This window comes from Gymnoscopelus braueri, assembly GCF_963280865.1.
Source record: "Gymnoscopelus braueri genome assembly, chromosome: 22".
Lineage (NCBI taxonomy): Eukaryota > Metazoa > Chordata > Actinopteri > Myctophiformes > Myctophidae > Gymnoscopelus > Gymnoscopelus braueri.
Genome location: NC_137624.1, coordinates 10,201,237 through 10,226,889, shown reverse-complemented (window position 1 = coordinate 10,226,889; position 25,653 = coordinate 10,201,237). Strand labels below are relative to the sequence as shown.

Genomic DNA, 25,653 nt, shown 5'->3' with positions numbered 1-25,653 from the left:
CAGCCAATCTGCAAGCTCACAGTCACATCAAGATGCATTATGAAGTTTGCGGTTATTATTGTGATTATTATTATGTGTGTATTTCCTGCTTATTTAGGATCTTATACCGGAGTGATAGGCCGAGTTATTTTCTATATTATATATATCAACTCCTAGAATATCTCTATTCTAGGAGTTGATACATGCTTATATGAAGGTTAATACTGCTTATTTGGAGTTATAAACTGAAGTTATAATCCGAAGGTACAAATATATACAAATTCTAAAAGCCACAGCACAGCAGTGGACTTTACACATGTCACTTAAGTGTCACATGAGGGCATGTTGATCGATTAGGTCAGATGAGGAGCTGGGTGACAGTGGCTACTGTTTAGAACAGTGCTAAAGCCTGTGTTTCCTCAGTTAAGATAATACACAAGTCACATGATTAGTCAACAGAAGATTACACCTACATGGGTAGACCAAACCGATATAAATGGAGTCAGTGGATGCTCACTATCAGGACAAAGTGTTCTACGCATGTACCAGTGTTACTAGTTACCAGGGTGTTATTGCTGCGTTCATAATTTTCCATTTCGAGCTCCGAGAGACTGACGAGTAAGAATTGAGAGCGTGTTTACACGACGATAATATATTTCTGATATGGTTTATAGTTTTGTGTGTATATTTCATGTCAGTAATTTGTTGTTACGTTGTTGTTTGTGTTTACTTTTTGGGGTTTATAACCCGACTCTTTACTTGACTAATGGCCTACTGGCTTACTGGCCATACTGGCCTAAAGGTATTAGAGTGTGTTGGTATTGTGTGTCAGTATAATAAAACCATCAAAGACACAGGTCTGAGTTGTGTCCGGTAACTCGGTTGCTCAAATACCCTCTACAAGGGGAGATCTATTTAGTTGCATTGCTTGTGTGACTGGCTAGATAATTGTACAATCACAATGTATTCATTTCTGTGTTTTTCCATTGTAATTTTGGTGTTGATAAATGATTCTATATACTGTTTTTATGTTGTTTTATCTCATAAGATTATAGCCTATAGTATATAGCCTATAGCTGTTGCCAGAACCATTATAATAATTGCATGCTTTTCAAAAACAAAACAAAAACTGACTTAATTGGAAGGATTCACATTTAAACCTTTTCAGTTAATGTAGCCACTGCCACCTTCCTGTGACTCCATTTGGGGTCCTAACCCACAGTTTGAGAACCTCTGTTTTAAATGGTATCACTGTAATCCTTAACCATCAAAACATAGATGTAGACATCACCTATTCTGTATTATCATGTTTTGTTTAGGAGATATGATGCAAAATACATAATTTGGTTATGGCGGAAAGTAAAATGGCTGTCAAGGCCACTGGGGAGTTTTTTGCGATGGCTCCATATCAAAAATTGTTCAAGGCCCAAACTGTACAAGTGTACCAAGTTTCATACTTTTATGAAAAAGTGACAGATCTTCGGACAAAACCGCACAGGACTACCTCACAACATCACTGAATTGACCATTAACTATATCACCTGAACAGTTTATGATGTTGTACATGATATTATTGTAATCATTGACCATCAAAACATAGGTGTAGACATCACCTATTCTGTATTATCATGTTTGGTTTGGGAGTTATGACACAAAATACATTATTTGGTAATGCGGAAAGTAAATGGCCGCCATGGCCACCAGGGGGCGTTTTTGCGATGGCTCCATATCTGAAAATGTTCAGGGCCCCAAACTGTACAAGTCTACCAAGTTTCACGCTTTTATGAACCAATTTTTTTTTACCAATCCACCGGACTATCAGTAAACATGCACCAATGCCTCCTCATGCTTGTTGTGTTGACACATTGGCAAAATTAACAAAGTTTAATTTCTTTTATTTTTTTAATTATATTTTAGTTACTTTGTTAGTACACAACATAGTTCCAGTTAGTTTTTTTTTTTTTTTCTAAACTTAGTTATTTTTATTTCCACACCTAGTTTTAGTTACTTTTATTTCCACACCTAGTTTTAGTTTTAAAGTTCAGTTTTAGTTGGTTAGGTAGGAGTGTGGCAAACCGACATTCTGCCATGTCTGACAATATTTTAAGATGAGCCGTTTGGTCACTGTCTGGTCCCAGAAGAGGAATTCCATGCACACAGTGGGCAATACTATGAAGTCATGACAGGTGTGTGTGTGTGTGTGTGTGTGTGTGTGTGTGTGTGTGGCGTGTGTCTCACATCTGTAGCCAAACCCCATTCATCTGTTACTTGCATTGGAGCGGACATGTGCCCCTTCACAGAGCTCCGTCTTCTGTGGTCTCCGTATTGTGTTTCAAATGAGGGTCCTCTCTCGCTCTCTCTCGCTCTCTCTCTGAGAGAGATGAGGGTCCTCTCTCTCTCTCTCGCTCGCTCTCTCAGGTTGAGAGATGAGGGTCCTCTCGAACTCTCTCTCTCTCACACGCACACGCATGCGCACACAGAGAGCCTGCCACCAAATACTAGTCAGAGAGATACAGAGAGAGAGAGAGAGAGAGAGAGTGTCCTGTCCACAGATACATGTGCAGTATGTTTATGCTTTGGAAGCATCAGGTCTGTCAGTGTCACCCCAGCTGCTCACAACCTCTCGAACAGCTTTCAACCTGCTGTCCATGTTTTGGGCATGTCATTATCAACCCTAAAAATAAAAATGTCCAACACTAATGTAGGATAAAATATAAAATAGTGGTTAAAACCGGGAGGGTTGGGAACATTATTTAAAGGGATATGCCCACTCTCCAATATTGGTGAGACCATGAGTCCACAAATCACTTGCCATCCTTCCTGTTGGCTGACCTGAACATTACATTACATTTACCATCCTTCCTATTCTGAAAGTGCTGTAACTACATTTTTGGAGACATTGATTTGGGACCATAGGAACATAATTTAAAGGGATATGCCCACTCATGTCTCGCCAATATTGTTGGCAAGGATGTTGTCCACAAATCACTTAACCATCCTTCCTGTAGGCTGACCTGAACATTACATTAACCATCCTTCCTGTACTGAAAGTGCTGTAACTACATTTTTTTGGAGACTTATTTATTTGTCACTTTAAAGCCTTTTTTCCTGGCTTGATTTCTTAGCCAGGAACTTCCTGGCATAGTTACTGCACTTTGGCTTTCTAGGTCAGTATAGGCTGACCTACACACTACTATTCTTCCTGTAGGTCAGTGGTTGTCAACCTTTTTAATTTCAAGGACCCTCAGTTTGATATGCATTGGACCACGGACCCCCCCATTTGATGCATCTCTGGAACCACAATTTTCAAATAAAATGTTTATTTAACTCTTGAGAGTGTACGAATGGAACATCAAGGGGTCCATTTGGTTCCTTACAGCAAAGATAATTAAGGCACTGGAGCAACTCGGACAGTTGGGAGACAGTAAGGGTGCAAAATAAATGTCAATACATTCTTCATCAGGCACTTCATCCAGTGCCATCATGTTTTTTTTTGCTTCTGTGATGTGCCGGACCAGCCTGAACCTGGCTTGAGGCGCGGTGGAATTATGGAATTATGGAATTACCATAATGTGCTGACAGAGGTTCATCTCAGCCAGGAGTACAGATGGTTTCCTATCGATTGGAATATTCTGACAGACCACAGAGGAAATTGACTAACGTCTGTGCATTAAACAGAAAGTCCCGACCAGGCTCCCTGGACCGCAGCGGACATTCACAGATGGTAGATCAGTGAATCTCAAGCCGTCATATGATTCATATCTCTGGGACCCCGATCTGTAGAATCCTTTGGTAGTTTAACTTAGTCATGTGTTTCCTACTTCGGTGCCACTGAATTTCCAACGCAAGATCAATACAGAGAGTTCAATTTTTTGGTCCTGGGGACCCCCTAGAATTGGGTTATCGCTGAGTTATCGCCATCAAGGAGAAGTATTCAGTTCTGCTGCTCTGTAGCTAACCACAGACAATTCATCCATGGTTCTCTTTCATTCAAAACGTGGTATATTTTTGTGTCACCAATAACGAGTCGGACTTCTTCCATGATTTAAGAAGTACTACCAGTAGTTCAAAAATATTTTCAGATGGAGGTCTGCGGCCATTAAGTTGGGGGTCCTTGACGTGCAAATATTCAAGAACCACTGTCTCTAGAATTTCTATTTCTTCATATCTCTCTCCAGTGGTGTAAAGTAACCAAGTACATTTACTCAACTACTGTACTTAAGTACAATTTTGACGGATTTTTACTTTACTTGAGTATTTCCAGTTTTCAGTACAGTACTTTTACTTCTACTCCACTACATCTCGGAGGCAAATATAGTACTTTGACTCCACTACAATTATTTGACAACTTTAGTTTCTAGTTACTTTTCAGATATGAATTATGATATTATGAAACATGCATTTACCACTTCAGCCCTAATTTATACATAGGCTATTTGAAAATAGCAGATCTACAAGCTCACAACGTTGTGAGCTTTAAAGTATATTTAGATGCCAATACTTTTGTACTTTCACTCGAGTAACATTTTGAACACGGGCCTTTTACTTGTAACAAGAGTATTTCTACATTGCAGTATTGATACTTTTACTTAAAACGTGCAAGTACTTTTTCCACCACTGTCTCTCTCACTCTCTCTTGCTCTCTTTTTCTCACACACATCTCTCACTCTCCCTCTCTCTCTCTCTCTCTCTCATGGCCTCCATACACCCATACAGCTCCCGTTTCCTCCTCCCCTCCCCCGTCACCACCATCCCTTGTGGGCAGCCTGCCAACCTCTGTGCCCGGCTAGCAGCAGAGAGCGCTGGGAGCCCCAGTGCCCCGAGCAGGTGTCAACCTCCCTGTGCAACCAAAGGAGCCGAGAGTCGAATACAAAGCGCTCAAAGAGACATGCCAGCATGGTTACCGTCTTAAATATCCCAGGGCCAGTGTGGTCACTCCTAAATCTCTGAGCACCGTCGGCTAGCTGCCAGGAGGCTCTTTTTATGTTACTGTAAACAGTGCCTCTCGACGGACTTTGACACTTTTTAAAGCTTTTCTCTAAAGAGAAGTCTCGGCGGGGTATGCCATGGGTAGATTGATGGGGGACATTAGGAGCGCACAGACAATCTAGTTTGAGGCTTTGATTTGTGTCCTCTTTTGGGGAGGGGATTTTTGCAAGGTCAAAACAAGAAAATGAGACTAGCATCTGGAGTTTTATCCACATGAGTCCTTTTCTTCGTCGTACGACGAACAGCAAAAATAACTGATCTACAAGCTCACAACGCGTGGCATCGCAATGTTTTAGATAAACATAAATGGCAAAAATAAAAATGGTCAAATAGCGAAAATAGCAGATAGCAGGTTGTAGATGTGCTATTTTCACACAATTTGTCAATATTATGATGACACGCCCCAAAATAGGAACACCACTTTAGTGCTGTCACTATTAGAAATTTAAGTTGGCAATTAATTGTCTTACGATGTAATTGTGTTTCTGTCGTTGAAAATTTATGGAACATTATGAATACAAATGACTGTTTGGCTTTTAGCTTTCGTAAACTAAAGTTGCACAGGGCAGATATGACAAATAACACATTTAATTACTTTACACTTAAAAATAAACATTAATAGTGGAAATAGCCGATCTATAAGCTCAAAACGCATCGCGGCACGTTTTGAGCTTATAGATCTGCTATTTCCACTATTTTTGCCTTAAAACAAAAATGACATTTTTTAACATGGAATTGATTATGACGATTATGCAAAAATAATTGCGACTATATAAAATAATTGCGATTAGACGATTATGTAATAATTGTGACAGGCCTAAACCCCACGTTGAAAGTGGTTAATAGCAGTGAGCACACCTCAGTGTGTATTATATAATCTCATCCATTCGGAATGCGTTTTCCCCTTGAACAGACAGACAGTTCTGGTGTCATAATCGGTCTCTCTGTGGATCTAGTCTTTTTTAGACTGGCTGCTCCAGGTCTCATGAGCCCATGTGATCTTTGAAAAACGCTGGCTTTGGCTCCCACAGCTAAGCTGGCCTGGCATTTAGATTGGCAAGATTGGAGCAGAACTGGGCGAGAGGGAAGAAGTGATGTCTTTCTCTTTATTTAACCCCCACCTCTCTCTCTCTCTCTCTCTCTCTCTCTCTCCCTCCCTCTCTCCTCTTGTCTCTGTGCATTGTTCATGACGGTGCAGAGATGATGTAGATAGGATGAAGAGGGGAGGGGAGGTTGTCCTCATCCACAGTAAACAATGGCTCTTTGTGTACTTGACCCCCTTTAGAAGAAGAAGAGTAGAGTCCCTGGCTACAGTTGAAACTAGGGTAGAATTCCATTAGTGGTGGATTTGTTTAGTGGAAACCCTAAGAAAACCCCTGCTTGACTGCTATTCCAGTACCGAAGGTATTCCTCGAACGCATAGCATGTATTAGGGACTGAAAATTCATTTGTTCTCATTCTCCAGCCCCATCAATAATCAATTACACTTTTCTAGCTGTTGTCCTCCTGTATTGATTGTCTGTACTTGTCTCACTGTGTGATTTATCCCCCACGGGCTAACTAATTACTTGCCTATTTCTAAACTATTTAGTAATGGAAACTTCCAAATCTGTGGCACTAGGTCATTAATCAGTATTTGTGGATGATTTATGTTGTTATAAAATTGTGGTGTTGCTGGAAATGTCATGAAATAAAGATCAGGCTTATTTTATGTGTTTACTTGAGCTAGAGCATTATCGGTGTGCTTCTTGTGTTCTGTATGACATTGGTTCTCAAGGGGTCCTTGAGGCGGTTCCAGGGGGTCCCCAGCAAAATTTGTTAATGCAGTGCCTGCATCATTTTAACCACTTTAACCATATTTTATCGTTGGCTATTCAAAAATAGCCACGCTTGTGAGCTTGTATATCTGCTATTTTTTATCATACCAACATTTTCAGATGGGGGTCAGGTGGGCGTCCCTGGCACGAAAACGTTTGATAACAACTACTGCTGTATGAGATGCTATCTTGTGGGAGATTTTCATGAAGCAGACATGCGATTTTGTTCCGGCATTTGACTGTGTGACGGTCATGATTAGCTTGGATGTCCGTCCTAGTCATATCTAGTTCTAGTTTTGTGCTATGAGTCGAATCCTCAGCACGGTAATCTCAATCCAACGTTACAGAAGAACACCTAACCCTAACCCGAACGACCAGGAGTCCAAATGGACCCTTATGGGTCTGTAACTCTTGAGTGTGTGTACAAATGGAACCAAATGTAGCCGTGAAATGTCATCCCAGAGATACATTTTTTTAATCAAATGGGGTCCATGGCCTAACGCATATCAAAATAGGAATCTTTGAAATGAAAAGGTTTGCGAGTCACTGTTGTAATGGATTTACATGAAGCAGACATACATTTTGTTCCGGCATTTTGACCCTGACTGTCATGATTTCAGTAGCTTGGCTGTCCAGACTAGTCATATCGTCAGGTTTCTGGTTTCGTTTCTCTGAGCCAAACCCTCAGTTATCTCAGTCCAACATGGTTTAAAAAAGTGATTCTCAACCTGTGGACCGGGGACCACTGGTGGGCCGTGAGGGTATTGCAAGTGGGCCCTCAAATAATTACCAAAATACTAAGATTGAATAATAATATAAGTATGTAAAAAAACAAAATCATATTTTTTTCTTAAAAACCTGAGTTTTCTTTTTGATACCAATAATTAGGAACTATACTACAGTATATACTGTAAGTATACTATGTTGGTTCCAAGCTGGAAAACAATCGATTGATTGACCATTAAAATAAACATGCTCTGAAAACGGGTTGCCTTTTTGGGCTGCCGTGTTAAGTGCTCAGCGTCACTTTTGAGATTTTCAATTGGGCCCTGAGTCCCTGAACCACAAAAAGGTTGAGAACCACTGGTTAGAAGACACCCGATAACCCTTCATCTCCTGCCACTCAGGACACCTGCCCCGCCTGTTCTGGCGAGGTGTGTTGCTGGTACTTTATCCTCTCTGGAAAACCAGAATAACCTGCTTTGGTGCCGGATCACTTTCTCTTTCTCAGAGAGAGGAGACGAAAGCAACTGGCCCCCATGTGCCTGCTGCTTACTTACTCCTCCACCATAATAACACATGTCTTGGCTGCAGTGTTGATTTTGACAGCAAATTTAGATTTAGTTTTAGTCAGTCTTTTGAATAAAATTCCATTTAGTTTTAGTCAGTCTTTTGAATAAAATTCCATTTAGTTTTAGTCAGTCCTTTGAATAACATTTAATTTAGTTTTAGACATATTTGAAATGTCATCTGAAATGTCTTAGTTTTTGTCTAGTTCTAGTCTACTAAATCTACAGTTGATTTAGTCGACTAAAATGTCCCTATCCATAACACCCCTCCTTCCACATGATTGGATCAAGTGAAAGGAAGAACGTGAGCCCGTACTCTTGAATTATGGCAGTTAATCGCTTTCCAACATAAAACTCTTACATTGTTAATACCACGCACAGAGCAGAAATGAAGCAATCTGTATTCTGTCAGTGTGGGAAATGGGCTAATCTGTTAATGATAACATTTGCTGTTGAGATTATTTTCTGTTATTTGACTGAAATAGACACACTGTAGAAACGTATTACAACCAGGATTGAGGAGCGGGCAGATTTTAGAGATTTATTTCAATATTCTACTCCAGCTTAAAAGGCCTGTTGCATTTCTGTGGGTTTAACGTATTTTTACATTATGCTTTTTTTTAGAAATGTAACCTAGTTTCACATCGCAGGTCAATTTGCAAAATAATCATGCAGATTAATACACAATCTTGGCATTCCATTCAGTTACACAGTACAAAATCCCCAGTTGTTAATGTAACTGTGTGTACAAATGTAACCAAATGGACCTGCAAGGTCAAGGCAGGGGCAAAAAGGATAAATCAACAAAAGATATCTACGTATATATACACAGTATGTACATGGTATTAGACGCAAGGTGCATCAACATAGCAGCAAGTATATACTGTACGTGATATTAGACATTTAACCCATTAAGACCTGAGGCCAATTCTACAAAATGTCTTCTAAATCCTAACTGTTTTTTTTTTAACTTATGTATACTATGTCAGCGCTTCTCAAACTTTTTCATGTCAAGGACCCCTAAAATTATAAGATTTGGCCCCCATCTCAAAATATTTTGTTCCAGGGACCCCCCAGAAGCAAAGATTTTAGTTAAAAATGTTTGCTTTAAAAGAATATATATTCAAATATTTGCACACATTTTCACGATTTAAAAAAAATAGCAGATCTACAAGCTCATAGCGCGGCACTCGGTGCCGCGCTATGAGCTTGTATATCTGCTATTTTTGAATAGCCAAAGTGTAGAATAATGCTTTTTAGCTCAAAATGTGACACAGATGCGTTACAGGTCTTAATGGGTTAAGGTACAAAAAGAATATCAACGCGTTGTACCCGAGAGAGACCAAGGTGTAAAGAGTGTCAGCGCATTGTCGGGTTCAAAGTACATAGTCCACAAAATGGTAACTTTCACTGGAACAAACTGGTAAACAAAACACCCAAAAACTGTTAGCGGTGTAACCATTCACCAAAGTTTTGGTTTGTACATACCTCAGTTTGGAATCCCTAGACCGTAATGATAACGGGGGACTATAAACATTATTTTATACTTTGGCTGTTCAAAAATAGCAGATCTACAAGGTGGTCATAGTGCCGGACCGACTGCCGGCCTACGAGCTTGTAGATCTGCTATTTTTGAAAAATCTAGAACATTTGTGCAAATCTTGTGTTATATATTTTTTAAGGAGAACATTTTGAACTCTCCTCCTTGCTTCTGGAGGTCCCTGGAACAAAATATTTTACAAATGTTTGCTTTAAAAAAATACATTTCAAAGATTTGCACACATTTTCCAAAGTTTCCCCAAAAATAGCAGATCTACAAGTTCATAGCGCGGCGCCATGAGCTGGTATATTTGCCATTTTTGAATAGCCAAAGAAATCTCAAATGACACGGATGCGTTCCCGGTCTTACTGGGTTAAGCGACTCACCTGGGGACCCCCTGGTGGTCCCCGAACCCCACGTTGAGAACCAGTGTGATAATAAGCTGACAGAGATGACGCAGAACCTTGTGCTTAATGGCTTCCTTATCATGGCCATCCGGGCAGCAGATGTGAATGCGTCAGGAGAGAGAGGCCTGTTCAAAGGGGGGCGGAGGAGCACGATGTCCCCGCAAATTGGCAAACGGAGAACAACAACCAGATCAGGACAGGCCTGATAGCTACCAGGAATGATAGCAAACACCAGGAATGCTGGCGTCATCCACATCAGCCGAGAGACCCGTAGAGCCCCGCCTCTTTATGTTTTTATGCTCCAACAATGCATGCACAATAGAATCAATTTTCCCCCTATCTTAACCCATTCGATCCGGGAACGCATCTCTGTCATTTTTAGATGTCTTTGGCTGTTCAAAAATAGCAGATGTACAAGCTCATAGCGCTGTGCCGCGCTATGAGCTTGTAGATCTGCAATTTTTTTGAAAAATCGTGAAGATTTGTGTCTTCTAAATCCTAACCGTTTTCTTTTTTTTTTTTTTACTTATTTTGCTATATCAGTGGTTCTCAAACTTTTTCATGTCAAGGACCCCCAAAATGATATGTATTTGACCGCGGACCCCCATTTCAAAATATTTTGTTCCAGGGACCCCCCAGAAGCAAAGATTTGAGTCAAAAATGTTCCCTTTAAAAATATGTTATATATTCAAATATTTTCACAGATTTTCACGATTTTTCAGAAAATAGCAGATCTACAAGCTCATAGCGCGGCATTTTTGAATAGCCCAAAGTATAAAATATGGATAAAGTGGTTACACGGATGCGTTCCCGGTTTGAATGGGTTAAAGCCTGAGGCGCTGTCATTACATAACACACACCCGAATATGATGAAAATATATATTCACACAGTGTGCATAATCTTATTCAGACCAAAGTGTGTGTGTATGTGTGTTGTGTACTACTATTTTTGTGAGCGCCAAATGTCCCCACAAGTATAGTAGAATTTTGAGAAATGGACATAGTGAGGACAATTTTTCCTGGTGCTCACAAGAGGAGATTAGAGTTGAGCTTACAGTTAGGAAAAGATTCAGGTTAGGACGAGGCGTTTTAGAGGTGACGTTTTAGGGGTTGGGGTTGAAGTTATGACTGATTTACAGTATGCTTAGTTACGCACTGGTGTTGCACACCGAAAATAGCCGATCTACAAACTCACAACTTCCTAACATGATGATGTCTAGCCCCTGAATCCCTGAATAGCAAATTTTTAAATTTGCACCCTATGGCCAGAAAAATATAGAAGTCTGTGTGTTTGACTGGGGACTGGACTGCTGCATTACTACAATGACCACAATGCTTTGGGGCACTGGGGAGGGGAGGCTGCGTGGTGGTGTGGTCTACATTGTAGTCAGGAAATAAGGTGAGATAAAGAGACTATGAGTCAAATGACTCATAGTCTCTGAGGATATGGATAAAAATCTAAAAATACAGATAAAACACAAAAAACACAACCAGGATCATGTTTATGGGTCCTAGACCTAGATAAAAATAGGGGTTTGATGCAAAATCGGCGAAATGTCCCTTTAGCCAACTCTCCACCGCACCGATATCGGCCCGACTCGGAAAGGCGTTGGAAAGAAACTACTGTTGTAGTCTGAGGTAATCTGTTTGGTGGAGAGTCACCTTAAAACAAACCAGAGCAGCATAATGGCGTGTACATCATGGTTTCTGTTCAGACAGAGCCTTGATGACACGTCACGTCATCATGTCACACGTCACGTAATCATGCCTTTCTCTGATCCCGTTACTCATCTCTGAGCCCTTGCCCAACTCGACACCCGTGCCCATCTGTTTTTCTGCCTCATTGCTCTCACACACACACACTATGGGTTCATGTGGTTAACAGCTATGTCCAAAGGGAGCCTGGCTGTTTCATGTGTGGGAGTCAACTAGCATACCTTTTGATGTGACTGAAAATATAATGCCACCCACCCAGCTTTTGCTGTGGATTGTATAATGATAAGTTGAAACTGCTAGAAAGAGGATGTGAGCTTAGTAGCATTGGTTAATAATGATTCTGAGTTGAATTAAAGCTCAGCAAGGTCTACTCCGCTCTGTTGGAGAAACCCTGTTGTAAATGTGTTTTTGTTTTATTTGTGGCTGTGGCTTCCCAAAAGCTAATTTCTGAGCTGGCACAAAGGTTTCAATCGTTCTCGTCACATGCTATGCCACACTACACGATAAAAAACAAGATGATACCATTCCGCCAGTTTTCAGTATGAGGTGAAAGTTTGTTTGATTGCTTTAGTGCCCGCCTCTGTATACGTAAGACCAACATTTAAAGAAACAGTGTATGTCTTCATAGAGGGGATTTTGTAGATTTCTTTGTGTGTAAAGTCACAAGATGTTAAACACCTTGGTCTCTCTCTGTGTGTTGCAGGGGAAACTTCACGGTTCCAAAGCTGACGGAGTCCAACATGGGGTTTGGAGTGCTGGGGGTCTTCTTGGGCCTGCTCCTGGAGGTGTCCACACATGGACCCCACACTGTGCCTCGCACCTCCTTCAAACATCAAGGTAATCATTTAGGCCAGTGGTTCTCAAACCTTTTCCATGTCAAGGACCCCCAAATGAACACTTATTAGCCCACGGACCCCCATTTGAAAAGATAAGCGAAGGACACCCATAAGAGAAGATTTTTACGGCTCTAGCTGTGATTTTTAACCATTTTAATTTCAAGGACCACCCAGTTTGACATGCATTTTAGGCTACAGACCCCCATTTAATGGCATTTCTATCTCTGGGACCCCAATTTATATAGTAAAATCAATGTTAATTTAACTCTTGAGAGTGTACAAATGGAACCAAATGGACCCTAGCGGGTCCATTTGGTTCCATTTGTACACTCTCAGAGTTACAGACCCACAAGGGTCCATTTGGTTCCTAACTATCTATCATTTTGCTGGGGGCCCCCTGGAACTCCCTCAAGGACCCCTGGGGGTCCCTGGACCCCACTTTGAGAATGCGATGTGATGGATTGAGAGCTTGTAAATCGCCTATTTTCGATGCAATTTAAACCGGTTTAAAGGGGTTAAACAGATTTTTACGCTTTATTAACCAACTTTGTTACGGACCACCTGAAACCCTCTCAAGGACCCCCGAGGGTCCCCGCGCCCCCACTTTGAGAACCACACTGCAGTAACCCAAGGCTTTTCATTAGTGTGTCTCTGGCGATGGGGCAGACAACCTCCTCAAGTTGTGTCTGTGGCTACGAGAGACCGGAACACTGACTAATGCAGGATCATGTGTCAAGGATGAAATGAAACTGTAATCCACTTGAAGGATGTGAAAGTTCAGACACTCACTCGAGGTCAACCACTTGCGACCTGATGCCCCTATTTTGGGCATGTCATTATAGGCAAAAAAAAAAAGGCGAATATTTCTCTTCCCCGGGGCGCCGATGGTCTAGCGGTTAAGGCGCATACCACATAGGCTCCAATGCAGCCTGACAGCATGTCGCGGGTTCGATTCCCGAGCCTGAAGACCGTTGTTGCGCGTCACTCCCTGTCTCTCTCTTCCCTGTCACTCTCCACTACTTCTATCAAATTACTGCAGAAAGGTCCCCAAAAATATATTTTTTAAAAATTATATAGATTTCTCTTCCCCCCTTTTTACTTTCAAGATTGTGTTATTTTTTAATTTTGTTATTTGTAAGTTTCTCCTAAAATTTTTAAAAATATACGATCTACAAGCTCGTAGCTTGAAGATGTTCTCTTTTCATCGTACAATAAAGTACAGTATGTAGTTATGGATGTGAAAGATCCTACTCTCATTTGAGGTTGCAGACAATTTCAACGTTTTTCTTTTGTTCGTTTTTTTCAGTTTAAAGAAATATTATGAAATTGTCACCATCTATTTCCAGACATGGGGGTTATTGGGTCAACACCTTCGCGTCTCCGTCACATCGCGGGTTCTCAAGTAATACCTCCTAATGGCCGGGGAGGAAGCTCCCATTTGTACGCCGCCATTGACATAAATAGCTCTCGTAACAAACCCTGGTGACGGCCCCTGCATGTGGTAGCTCGGCTCAAAGCAAAATGGAGTTTCTCTACTCTCAAGTGACTCAGCCAGTTATTCAGTCAGTCAGTGAGGGTGTTTGCTTTCATGGTTGTGATGTTTATGTCTTGGCACCAGCAACCTGAGCCTGCTCACACCTGGTACACCACCATGCCAGCTAGCCTGCCTAACACAAACTCCGCTAGGGCCCCGATAAATCACCCCGAACATAGTGACACATGGGTGCACGGATACACTCACAGGATGCTTTAACCCAATTAGACCGGGCAAGAATTTTTAGATTTATTTGGCTATTCAAAAATAGCAGATCTACAAGCTCGTAGTGCCGCGCTACGAGCTTGTAGATCTGCATTTTCTTTTGTGGAAAAATCATGAGAATTTGTGCAAATCTAAAGTGAACATTTGTAACTCAAATCTTTGCTTCTGGGGATTCTACAAATGTCGTCTAAAATCTTGAAAAAACATATGTTGCTGTAATCAGTGGTTCTCAAACGTTTTTATGTCAAGGACCCCCAAAATTATATGTATTTGGCCGCGGACCCCCATCTCAAAATATGTTGTCCCAGGGACCCCCCAGAAGCAAAGATTTGAGTTAAAAATGTCCCTTTAAAAATATATATATTCTCAAAGATTTGCACACATTTTCGCGATTTTTCAAAAATAGCAGATCTACAAGCTCATAGCGCGGCACTCGGTGCTGCGCTATGAGCTTGTATATCTGCTATTTTTGAATAGCCTAAAAAAAATCTTAAAATGACACACGGATGCGGTCTTAAAGGGTTAATATGCCATAGCTGGAGAGACAGTAATGGGACACGCTGCATAAGTATACAGAGACTCATGTCCCCACAAGTAGAGCAGGCCTACATACAGTACGGCTGGGCAATACGTTGATATTATATTGATATCGTGATATGAGACTAAATATTGCCTGGGATTTTTGTATATCATGATAGCCTATTGTGATATTAGTGTTGTCTTTTCCTGGTTTCAACCACTTAAACCCTCTATTCTTAGTCAAACGGACCGGCCGGAGTTACAACTGTACTTTTTTCTGTCTGCACCCAATCTTGTTCAGCCCTCCTCTTCCGGTGGTGCTCCTTTGTTTTCATCAGTGGTGGAAAAAGTACTCAAATGTTTTACTCAAGTAAAAGTATCAATGCTGCAATGTAGAAGTACTCTGTTACAAGTAAAAGTCTGGAATTCAAAATGTACTTGAGTAAAAGTACAAACGTATTTATATCAATATGTATTTAAAGTAACAAAAGTAAAAGTAATAAAATGTTTGAAAATAGCAGATCTACAAGCTCACAACGTGTTGCGATGCAACGAGCTTGTAGATCGTCTATTTTCAAATAGCCACAGTATAAAATAGGGTTAAAGTGGTTAATGTATGTTTCATAATGTAATCATTTATATCTGCAAAGTAACTAGTAACTAAAGTTTTCAAATAATTGTAGTGGAGTAAAAGTACAATATTTGCCTCTGAGATGTAGTGGAGTAGAAGTAAAAGTATAGACAATTGCAAATACTCCAGTAAAGTAAAAGGACCTCAAAATGTTACTTAAGTACAGTAGTTGAGTAAATGTACTTAGTTACTTTACACCGCTGGTTTTTATTCCTAATAACAACAACTCTACACGTTGTAACGGGAGTTGCCGACAGATTCGGCCAAATCCCTTCGCCAGCTTGTAGATCTGCTGGTGGATATGGATATCCTCTCATGTGATCTAATGTTTTTGTGTACTCAGAGGTGGACCTGATGGAGTTCTCAGAGCCAGGGATCTTCAACTACTCCACTCTGCTGCTGAGCGAGGAGAGAGACGCGCTGTACGTGGGAGCCCGGGAGGCCATCTTTGAACTCAGCAAGACCAACGTTACAGTCAAGAACAACAAGGTATCACAATGTGATTATGGAATCCTTTTAGATATGAAGACATAATGTGGTGTGTTCTCTTTAACCCATTAAGACCTGAGGCCGATTCTACAAAATGCCTTCTAAATCAGTAGTTCATACACTTTCAAGACTTAAAATTATGTTCAATAATAGCAGATGTGCAAGCTCGCAGCTCGGCACGAAGTGACGTGCCGTGAGCTTCTATATCTGCAATTTTTTTAATAGCTAACGTAAAGATCTAAAACACAGACACGGATGTTTTTCCGTTTTTAATGGGTTCATTCATGTTGATATTCTTTTGTCCCTTCTAAAAGGTTCAATGGACAGTTGCAGAAACTCCAATGTCGATGTGCACGCTCAAAGGAAAATCAAAAGAGGTCAGATTGGAATTTTCTTTTATTTCTTTTAAAATGTCTAAATAAATGTTTCATTATTAACTCTTTGACTGCCAGAGTATTTTCATAAAGTACTCCCCCAGTGCCAGCAATTTTCGTGTTTTTTTATTTTTATATTTTGAATTTTTCTCATGAAAATAATTTAAGGGGACATAATGTAAAGACCCAGCACAAATCCGCCACTAGAGTGCAGCACATGACTGCTTGATCAGGTCGTTGGGTCTCTCGCAGCCTTCTTGATAGATTAGACAGGGAAAAACATGAAAACGGAAGTGACGTCGTCCCAGATTGTTTTGTTATACCGTGTGAAAGACCGTTTATTTACCTATTTTGGACGAAAATGACTGGGGAAAAGAATCAAAAACCGGAAACGGAATCCAGGTCATGAAACCGGATGCAGATGTCCGTGAAGTAAGTGGAACTCGAGAATAACATTGAATATTAAGCAGCATAGCGCAATCAGAGATTAAACAATGAACGCGCGTCCAGCGCGTCGAGCGCGTCGACGGCCAACTGGACAAAGTAGCACTTGACGCGTTATCGCGTCGTCCGCAGTCAAAGAGTTAAGAATAAGGCTTTATTAGTCGTATCTCTCGATCATTTACAGAAGGACTGTCTAAACTACATCCGGGTGCTTCAAGTGTTGGACGACGAGAGGCTGTTTGTCTGTGGGACGCACGCCTTTCAACCGCAGTGTGACTACCTGGTGAGTGACGGCTCCCATCCGGTGTTGCCAGATTTGTGCGAGAGAATCAAGTGGCCAGGTCTACGAAAACAAGCCCAAAAGAAGCGACTAGGCCACACGAGTACACACACACACACACACACACACACGCACACGCACACGCACACGCACACACACACACACACACACACACACACACTTGAAAGTTGTAGCTTGTAACACTTAACACAGCTTTCACCATTGGAATTGCATTACGGAACGCACACATTGTTAAATTTTGTGGGTTTATTTCGTCATAGTGCAACATATGGTGAAGTATTGTAGTGCAGGTCATTGCAGCAACCACCGATCTTGTGAAATATGAAAACGGGAACGCAAAATATTCTAAACTTTCCGTGATTCTGCCAACAATCATATTCTTTGAGACACACATCAGAGTTTTTGCCGGGTCAAACAAGGGAGTCAGGTGACGTTGATCCCCTTCCCCTATTCGCTCATACTAGGACATGATCAGTGTTGCCAGATTCTGTGAGAGAAACAAGCAACCCGGTCTAGGAAAAGAAGCGACTATGGGCCACATGAGCACTTTAACATATACATCCGCTATTTGAAAATAACAGATCTACAAGCTCACAACGCGTCGCGATGCGACGCTTTGTGAGCTTGTAGATCTGCTATTTTCAAATAAAATCTTGCGGGGAAATTATAATAAGCAGATCTGGCAACCCTGGACATGACGTACGTGTATGTGTAGGCAGAAGAATAATATGAATGTTTAAATTGTGATTATGATTAGGGTTTAGTGTTCTGCTAATTATTTGGCGGCCCACTTGCAACAAATACCCTGAACTCTTCTCTCTCCCAGACCCTGTCAGACTTCACGCTAGCGGGCCGAGCCGAGGACGGCAGGGGGAAGTGCTCCTTTGACCCGACACAAAGCTTCACCAGCGTCATGGTTGGTGAGTCGGCAACATTTTTAACCACTTCCACAAGACGGGCACTTTTGTTCGACAGACGTAGTAAAATGGAGTATAAGAGGCCGTATACGCAGAAAGTGCCTTTCTGCCATGCATTTTTATGGTGAAGATGTGCTGGAGCCCTCCTTCTCCTAGTCATGTTTCAGCATTCTTGCCGTTCAGCGGTTTTTGGCGGCGCACCATGGGCGCTTCAAGCTGAAAACAGTTCCAACTTTTGGAGCAGGGGTCCACCTGCAAGCCATGAAGTCTTGCGGTGGACATTTTTGTTAAATCTTCAGGTTAATTACGGTGGAAACCTTTGTGTAAGCCAGTCCACTCCAAGGATTTGCAATGCAAATTGTGCAACTGCAATACTTGCAACTACTTGCAACCATTTCCCCAAAGGCACAGCCCTGCAACTGGTCAGTCCAGACCGCTGCAATGTCTTGCAACCGGTTGCAAGTTGCAACTAGTTGCATTGGTATGGACTTTCCTCAACATCTTTGAAAAGAGAAATATACCTTGTGTAATATTATAGTCAATATATGCTGCAGTAATAGATGACATTTCTAGAGTTGCTAATTTTAACAGTTTTTCTGAAAAAACATATGGTCTGAGCTATGCCCACCATTTTTCAAAGAGAGAGGGTCAATAATGAGATAAAACCATCAGTTTGAAGTGGAATGCCTCATTCGGTTCTATCTATCATTTTGAAAAATGTGTTTTGGCATGATTTACGAATGGATTGATAACACACAGAAAGCTGCCACCGCTGCAACATTATCACATATGTTCTAGCACTAGGGGTGTATACCCTCCCAAAAATCACTATGAGAATTATTTCCCCTAGATGGTAAATTTGGGGTCCTAGCTTATGGACCACATGCACTGAGGTTGGAACCTGCATGATATTCGATTTGTCCCACTTACTGTAGGTCAAAACATTTATGAACGAATGAATTAGTGATTCTGCAAGCCATAAAGGTGCTTTGCATGTAAACAACTGTACAAAAGTAAAAAGTTATAGTCAACATGCTGCCACTGCCAGTAATATATGACATTTCTAGAGTTGCTAATTTTAACAACTTTTCTGAAAAACACATATTGTCTGAGCTATCTAATTCTGATTTGGAGTGCGTATAGTAAAGACCTGGGTCTAAATAAAAACTTGTTTGATGGCTTGACAATAAATCTTTGTCCTATTTTATTTTTTCATCAGACGGGGAACTGTATTCTGGAACAGCATATAACTTCTTAGGCAGTGAACCGATTATTTCCAGATATTCTCCAACTCCTCAGACTCTGCTGAGGACAGAATACTCCACATCCTGGCTCAATGGTAAGTTGGGATCTTATATGACAAATATATATATATATATATTTATGTTTTTGACTCACAATCTTTCACTTTGCAGAAACTTCTACACTTGGGTAGAAGTTTGGGTTGTGTAGTTACCTTGATGCCATGATGCTGATGTAACTCCAAAGGTGGACAAGAAATCTGAAATAATTGCTGCATTGATTGATCATTCAAAATATGCTCGTCATTGACTTGCATTGTACGCAATGTACGGATAACCCATTCAATCCGTGAACGCATCTCTGTCATTTTAGATTTCTTTGTCTATTCAAAAATAGCAGATCTACAAGCTCATAGCGCGGCACTGAGTGCCGCGCTATGAGCTTGTAGATCTGATTTTTTTTTTAAATCTTGAATATTTGTGCAAATCTTTGAATATATTTTTTAAAGCGAACATTTGTCAAATATGTTGTTCCAGGGACCTCCAGAAACAAAGATTTTAGTTAGAAATGTTCACTTTAAAAATATATATATGTTCAAAGATTTGCAAAAAAAATCAAAAATTAAAAAAAAATAGCAGATCTATTTTATTAACACATTTTGCTGGGGAATCCCCTCAAGGACTCCTTTTGGGGCCACCGGACCCCAACTTTGAGAACCACCTCCATAAATAACTAAACACTAAAATAACACTTTGATCAACATTATAAAACATCTTGATGGTATTTTCTTCTGATCCCCTTCCATCTCTTCCTCCTCTCGCTTGGCTGCAGAGCCCAGCTTTGTTTTCGCCGACGTGATCAGGGAGGGAGGAGGCGCGGCAGATGGCGAGGACGACAAAATCTACTACTTCTTCACCGAGGTGTCGGTGGAATACGAGTTCTTTGGCAAGCTGCTCATTCCCAGGGTGGCACGTGTCTGTAAGGTCAGTGTGCAACGTCAACACAGCCATCTGCCATCTGCCCAGGACCTGCAGCATGGTGCCATGCGGGGCATATGCAGGGTTGCCAGATCTGCTTATTATAATTTCCCCGCAATATTTTATTTGAAAATAGCCGATCTACAAGCTCACAACGCGTCGCATCGACGCGTTGTGAGCTTGTAGATCGGCTATTTTCAAATAGCTGATGTATGTGTTAAAGTGCTCATGTGGCCCATAGTCACTTCTTTTGGGCTGGTTTTCCTAGACCTGGTTGCTTGTTTCTCTCACAGAATCTGGCAACACTGGGCATATGTCCTGCCCTACATCTTCCTGCATCTTTTTCTAGTGCTGTCTATCCAGAGCTCACTCTCACTCTTACTTTCTCTCACTCTTTCTCCCTCTCTCTCTCTCTAAATCCTGTATTAAAAATGCTGTGTGGGCGGACGTTGCAACCATGACATCTGGACATAAGTAACCACTGCTCTGATCAGTGCAATATAGGACCAGATTTGAAGGCCACATAACGGCCTGAAAAGCAATATATATTTGCAGAAATGCATTGTGATACTTTAACTCATTCACTGCCAGAATAAATACATAAATAAATAGATTTTCTTACCTTTTCAAGTAGTCGCAGAATATTTATCTCCAGTATTTCCCAATATACGTTAACCAGGAAGTGAATGGAGCACTAAATCTTGGGATCACGTGATCGCCTGGTTCTGTGTGCATCTGGGGATGAAATGCTCACTCGTGTGTTAGCGAAGAGCGCCATCTAGTGGAAAGAACTCAAAACTCAAAACTCAAAAAGTCGTAAAAGTCGTCTTTGGCAGTCTGGGCCTTTGGAAAAAAGGTTGTCAAAACCGTCCTTGGCAGAGTTAATATCCTTTATCATTCGTTGTGATTATTGTTATAAAGCATTATGAATATTTAAGTGCTTATAACTATAACTATACAGTGTAGTGTAACTATACAGAAAAGTGTTATGCACGCATGCACCTCTCTCTGTCTGCCTCCTCATACCTCTAGTCAATATCCATTTTATTGTCACTGACTGCACCAATGATGTTTTATGATCTCATTACATGTCTGTCTGTCTCCCTCTCTCTTATCTCATATCATTTTTTTTAGAGATGATAAGTGTTACATCTGCAGAGATGAACTGTTCCATTTGTCTCTCCAGGGAGACCTCGGAGGCCAGCGGACTCTGCAGAAGAAATGGACGTCCTTCCTGAAGGCCAAGCTGGTGTGCTCCATGCCCGAGCTCAACTTTGTGTTCAACGTGGTCCACGACGTGTTCATCCTGAAAGCAGACAACTCCAAGGAGACGGTCATCTATGGAGTCTTCACCTCCCAGTGGTCAGTGTTTTACCCAAGGGCCCAGCTTGAAAGTTTTACATTGAGGCTAATACGGAAGAGAAGGTTCATATGAATGGCCTGTAGTTTCGTTGTTTTACCCCTGCTGGTGTCGGGAAGAATTTATCTTAACGCAAGAGGATGGGTTTTTGACAAACTTTAGACTCTTACCTTAATAAAAATAGTCATAAATACTATATGCTTCCAGTCGCTAGTTTAAAGTCTCCTTTCAATCGTCATGATATGCGTTTTGGTAAACTATGGTCCCATTTATTTTAAAATTGACGATAAAGTAGCCTATGCTCTAGGAGGGGCGGGATGATTTGATTGAGAAGCTACACAACCGATAGCATTCATTCCCCGCCCCCGCTCTTGATTGACAAGCTACCCAACCAATAATGGTCTGGTGTCATTCTGCAGGATATGACGCGATATTGAAAGATGGCGGATTTGAAATGGCTGAACAATCGGCTTCATTTACGGTCTGAGTAGAGTCTAGGGGCGTAACGCTGTCCATTCTTTTTTTATACAGTCTATGGTTTTACCACAGTGATTCTCAACCTTTTGATTTCATGGACCCATGAAACTATGGGTCCATGAAACTTATTTTTTGGAACTCTGGTTCCCCAATATACACTGGGGGGAGAAGTTGGAACATTCGCCAAAAAATTGCAGATCAACAAGTAGATCGGCTTGACGGAATTTGGTTTAACCCATATAAACCGGGAACGCATCTGTGTAACCACTTAAACCATTATTTTATGCTTTGGTTATTCAAAAATAGCAGATCTACAAGCTCATAGCGTGGCACCGAGTGCCGCGCTATGAGCTTGTAGATCTGCAATTTTTTGAAAAATCGTGAAAATGTGTGCAAATCTTTGAAAATATATCTTTTCAAAGCAAATATTTTTTAACTCAAAACTTTGCTTCTGGGGGTCCCTGGAACTAAATATTTTCAGATGGAGGTCGGCGGCCGAATACATATCATTTTGAGCGTCCTTGACATGAAAAAGTTTGAGAACCACTAGCCTGCTGCAACCCTCCTGATTTCGTGTATAAAGGGGCGTGTGTATAGAGCCGGCGAGAGACGGCGCCTGATCCCATTGGTTCACCGATCTGTCCGTCAACCCCCGCCCCGTTAACACAACATTACGAGCGACGCCCACTGCACTCTGGTTGGTTGGGAAATGAAACACTTCCTCATACCCAGTACAGGCTATAGTTGGGCCAGGCTTTTATTTTTTAGCAAAACTAAGCAATAAAAGCCTGGAGATCGAGGCTAGAGAACCACTGATTATAGCAACATAAGTTTCTCAGAAAACTGTGTAGGATTTAGAAGACATTTTGTAGAATCGGAAACCTCAGGCCTCAACGGTTTTAATGCCGTCCTTTGTTCTTACGTCGTGTCCTTGTCCTTCGTGTCCCAGGGCCAACGTGGGCCTGTCAGCGGTGTGCGCCTACAACATGACGGCGGTGGAGGAGGTGTTCTCCAGGGGGAAGTACATGCAGAAGGCCACCGTGGAGCAGTCCCACACCAAGTGGGTGCGCTACAACGGAATCACTCCTTCCCCGCGGCCCGGAGCGGTAAGGGCCATTTTTCATACACGGGATGTAATTCATTGTTGAAAGAACGCACCTCCTTGTTTCATCGACAATAAGTGGTTCTCAGACTGTCAAAAACATTTCTCATTTCTATTTTATAAAAAAAAAAACACACCCAAAATAGCCGATTACAATGAATTATATCAAGCCTTTAACAGTCATTATTTAATTTCAAGCATTTCCCCCCCACACTACACCCATTAAGAAGTTTTCTTACATTTTATGGACTCATGAAATATTATTTCAACCTATTATAATTGCGAACGCGGTCGACTCGCCGCGCCTCCGACCAAGTGGAGCTTACTATGTTACCGTGCTTGGGTTGTGTGTGTGTGTGTGTGCTTCTGTCTGTCTGTGTGCATGCACTGCCTAGTAGAGGGCCAGAGGGCGCCAGAGTGCAGGAATTTAGACAGCCTGCAACACACACACACACACACACACACACACACACACACACACACACACACACACACACACACACACACACACACACAGTCAATGTTCTCTCACACAGTGAAATAACACGGATTACAAGTCCGTAAATACACAATATTTTCGAGCTGCGTTCGCTTCCAGCGTTCGCGCGTCTTACTTGTATATAACATGGTATAATATATATTTTTAAACGTTTAAAAAATGTGTTAATCTGTCATTCATCAGATTGAATGACACTAGATATTCCTTCACACTGTAAGGAAACACGCCAGCTATTCCAATTCCATACCGTACGTCATTTTCACAGTACATGAATATACACGACGGCTGAATATTTAGTCCTCTTCTCTCGCCGTTCCCCAGTGTATGAACAACCTCAACCGGCAGCAGAATATCAGCAGCTCTCTCCACCTGCCGGACAAGACCCTCCAGTTCGTCAAAGACCACCCTCTGCTGGAGGATCCCATCCTCCCCATAGGCAACAGACCCCGATTCATCACCAAAGACGTCAACTACACCCAGATAGCAGTGGAGAGGGTCCGGGCGCTCGACGGCAACATATACGACGTCATCTTCACCGGAACAGGTAAAGCACTGCAGCGGTCAGTGGTGGAAAAAAAGTACTCAGGTTTCTTACTTAAAGTATCAATACTGCATTGTAGAAATACTCTGTTACAAGTAAAAGTCCGGAATTCAACCAAAATAAACTAAAAGATAACATTTGGTGTCTTCCCAGAACCCAAACGTACAAAACTACAGTATTAGCTGTCACATTGCGACATGTTGTATGTATTTGTATTTTCACTAAAAAGGGCATGCTTACTCAAGACCCATAAAAATGTGTCCATGACCCAAAAATGGGTCCCGACCCGTTGTTTGGGAACCACTGTACATAATTGTTGCCTTTGCTGCCTCATAGAGGTGAAAATTGTACAAGTGCGACATCTAGTGGCTGAATGTTGTGGGTCAAGGACCCCAACATTGTATTTGGCGGCAGACCCCCATCTTGGGGTGATTGGTGTTGTTAATTTATTTCCACAAATATTTAAAAAAAATCATATCTTTAATATTATTGTTTTTGTACAAGCTCACACCGCGACATGTTGTGAGCTTGTAGATCGGCTATTTTCAAACAGCCGACGTAAACAGGATAAGGTTAAAGTGGTCAAACAGATTTTGATGCTAAATTAACTGATGTTTTCCGGGGACCCCCTGGAACCCCCTCAAGGACCCCTGGGGGTCCCCGAGCCCACTTTGAGATCAACTGGTTTAGTTTATCCTCTCAATCATGCATAAATACTAGTCTAAAACTATGCTGTGAAAGACTACACTTTCTAACATGTTCAGCATGCTTTTCCTTTTTATTTCTCCTCCATAGACAAGGGAGTGTTACACAAGTCAGTAGTGTATGAAGGAGACGTACACAGTGTGGAAGAGATTCAACTACTGAAGAACTCTGAGTCCATTAAGAACTTACTGCTGTCCTCACAGGTGTGTATTTATGTACTAGGCTATAGCAACTTTCTGGTGTAAGATCATATTAAATCATATTTTGACTCTGGCATTTATTGAAAATAGAAGGTCAAAATGGTACCACTTTCTTTCTTTTACGCTATATTGATTAGAGGGCAACATTTTCAAAATAAAAGACATTAAAGGGCATAGAGATACACATTTTATTATTATATTAACACATACTTAATACATCCACAGAGCTTTTATAAACGTTTGGAATAAAAGTATTGTTTTTCCCCCCAAAAAAATATTATGATTGTGAAATCAGAATTACAGTATTACATTACATTACATTACAGTCATTTAGCAGACGCTTTTATCCAAAGCGACTTACAATAAGTGTATTCAACATAGGTAGGGAACGAAAACTACTAATCACCAGAAGTCTTTAGTGCATTTTCTGCAAAAACAAGCAACCAAGAGTATACCTAGCGCTAAGGTAAAAGTGCAATATATCAGCTACCTATTTCCTTAAACAGATGAGACAAAATAGCTAAATCAAATGAGCATGAGCTA

General features: G+C 41.2%; 2 protein-coding genes across 3 annotated transcripts in view; one reads left to right on the top strand and one right to left on the bottom strand.

Moving 5' to 3' along the window:
- sema4d (sema domain, immunoglobulin domain (Ig), transmembrane domain (TM) and short cytoplasmic domain, (semaphorin) 4D) overlaps positions 1-25,653 on the top strand; it is a 71,513-nt gene that overhangs the window by 31,725 nt on the left and 14,135 nt on the right. For both annotated transcript variants that reach the window (XM_080418579.1, XM_080418578.1), the window contains exons 4-14: positions 12,441-12,574; positions 15,826-15,971; positions 16,286-16,348; positions 16,974-17,072; positions 17,917-18,010; positions 19,227-19,346; positions 20,081-20,232; positions 21,413-21,588; positions 23,013-23,169; positions 23,986-24,208; positions 25,001-25,113. In XM_080418579.1, the coding sequence (XP_080274705.1) occupies positions 12,478-12,574; positions 15,826-15,971; positions 16,286-16,348; positions 16,974-17,072; positions 17,917-18,010; positions 19,227-19,346; positions 20,081-20,232; positions 21,413-21,588; positions 23,013-23,169; positions 23,986-24,208; positions 25,001-25,113 (1,440 nt within the window). In that variant the 5' untranslated portion in view covers positions 12,441-12,477. The remainder of the gene's footprint in view (positions 1-12,440; positions 12,575-15,825; positions 15,972-16,285; positions 16,349-16,973; positions 17,073-17,916; positions 18,011-19,226; positions 19,347-20,080; positions 20,233-21,412; positions 21,589-23,012; positions 23,170-23,985; positions 24,209-25,000; positions 25,114-25,653) is intronic.
- zbtb7c (zinc finger and BTB domain containing 7C) overlaps positions 13,993-25,653 on the bottom strand; it is a 400,030-nt gene continuing 388,369 nt past the window's right edge. The window contains exon 5 of the transcript XR_013932428.1: positions 13,993-14,004. The gene's annotated coding sequence lies outside the window, so the exon portion shown is untranslated. The remainder of the gene's footprint in view (positions 14,005-25,653) is intronic.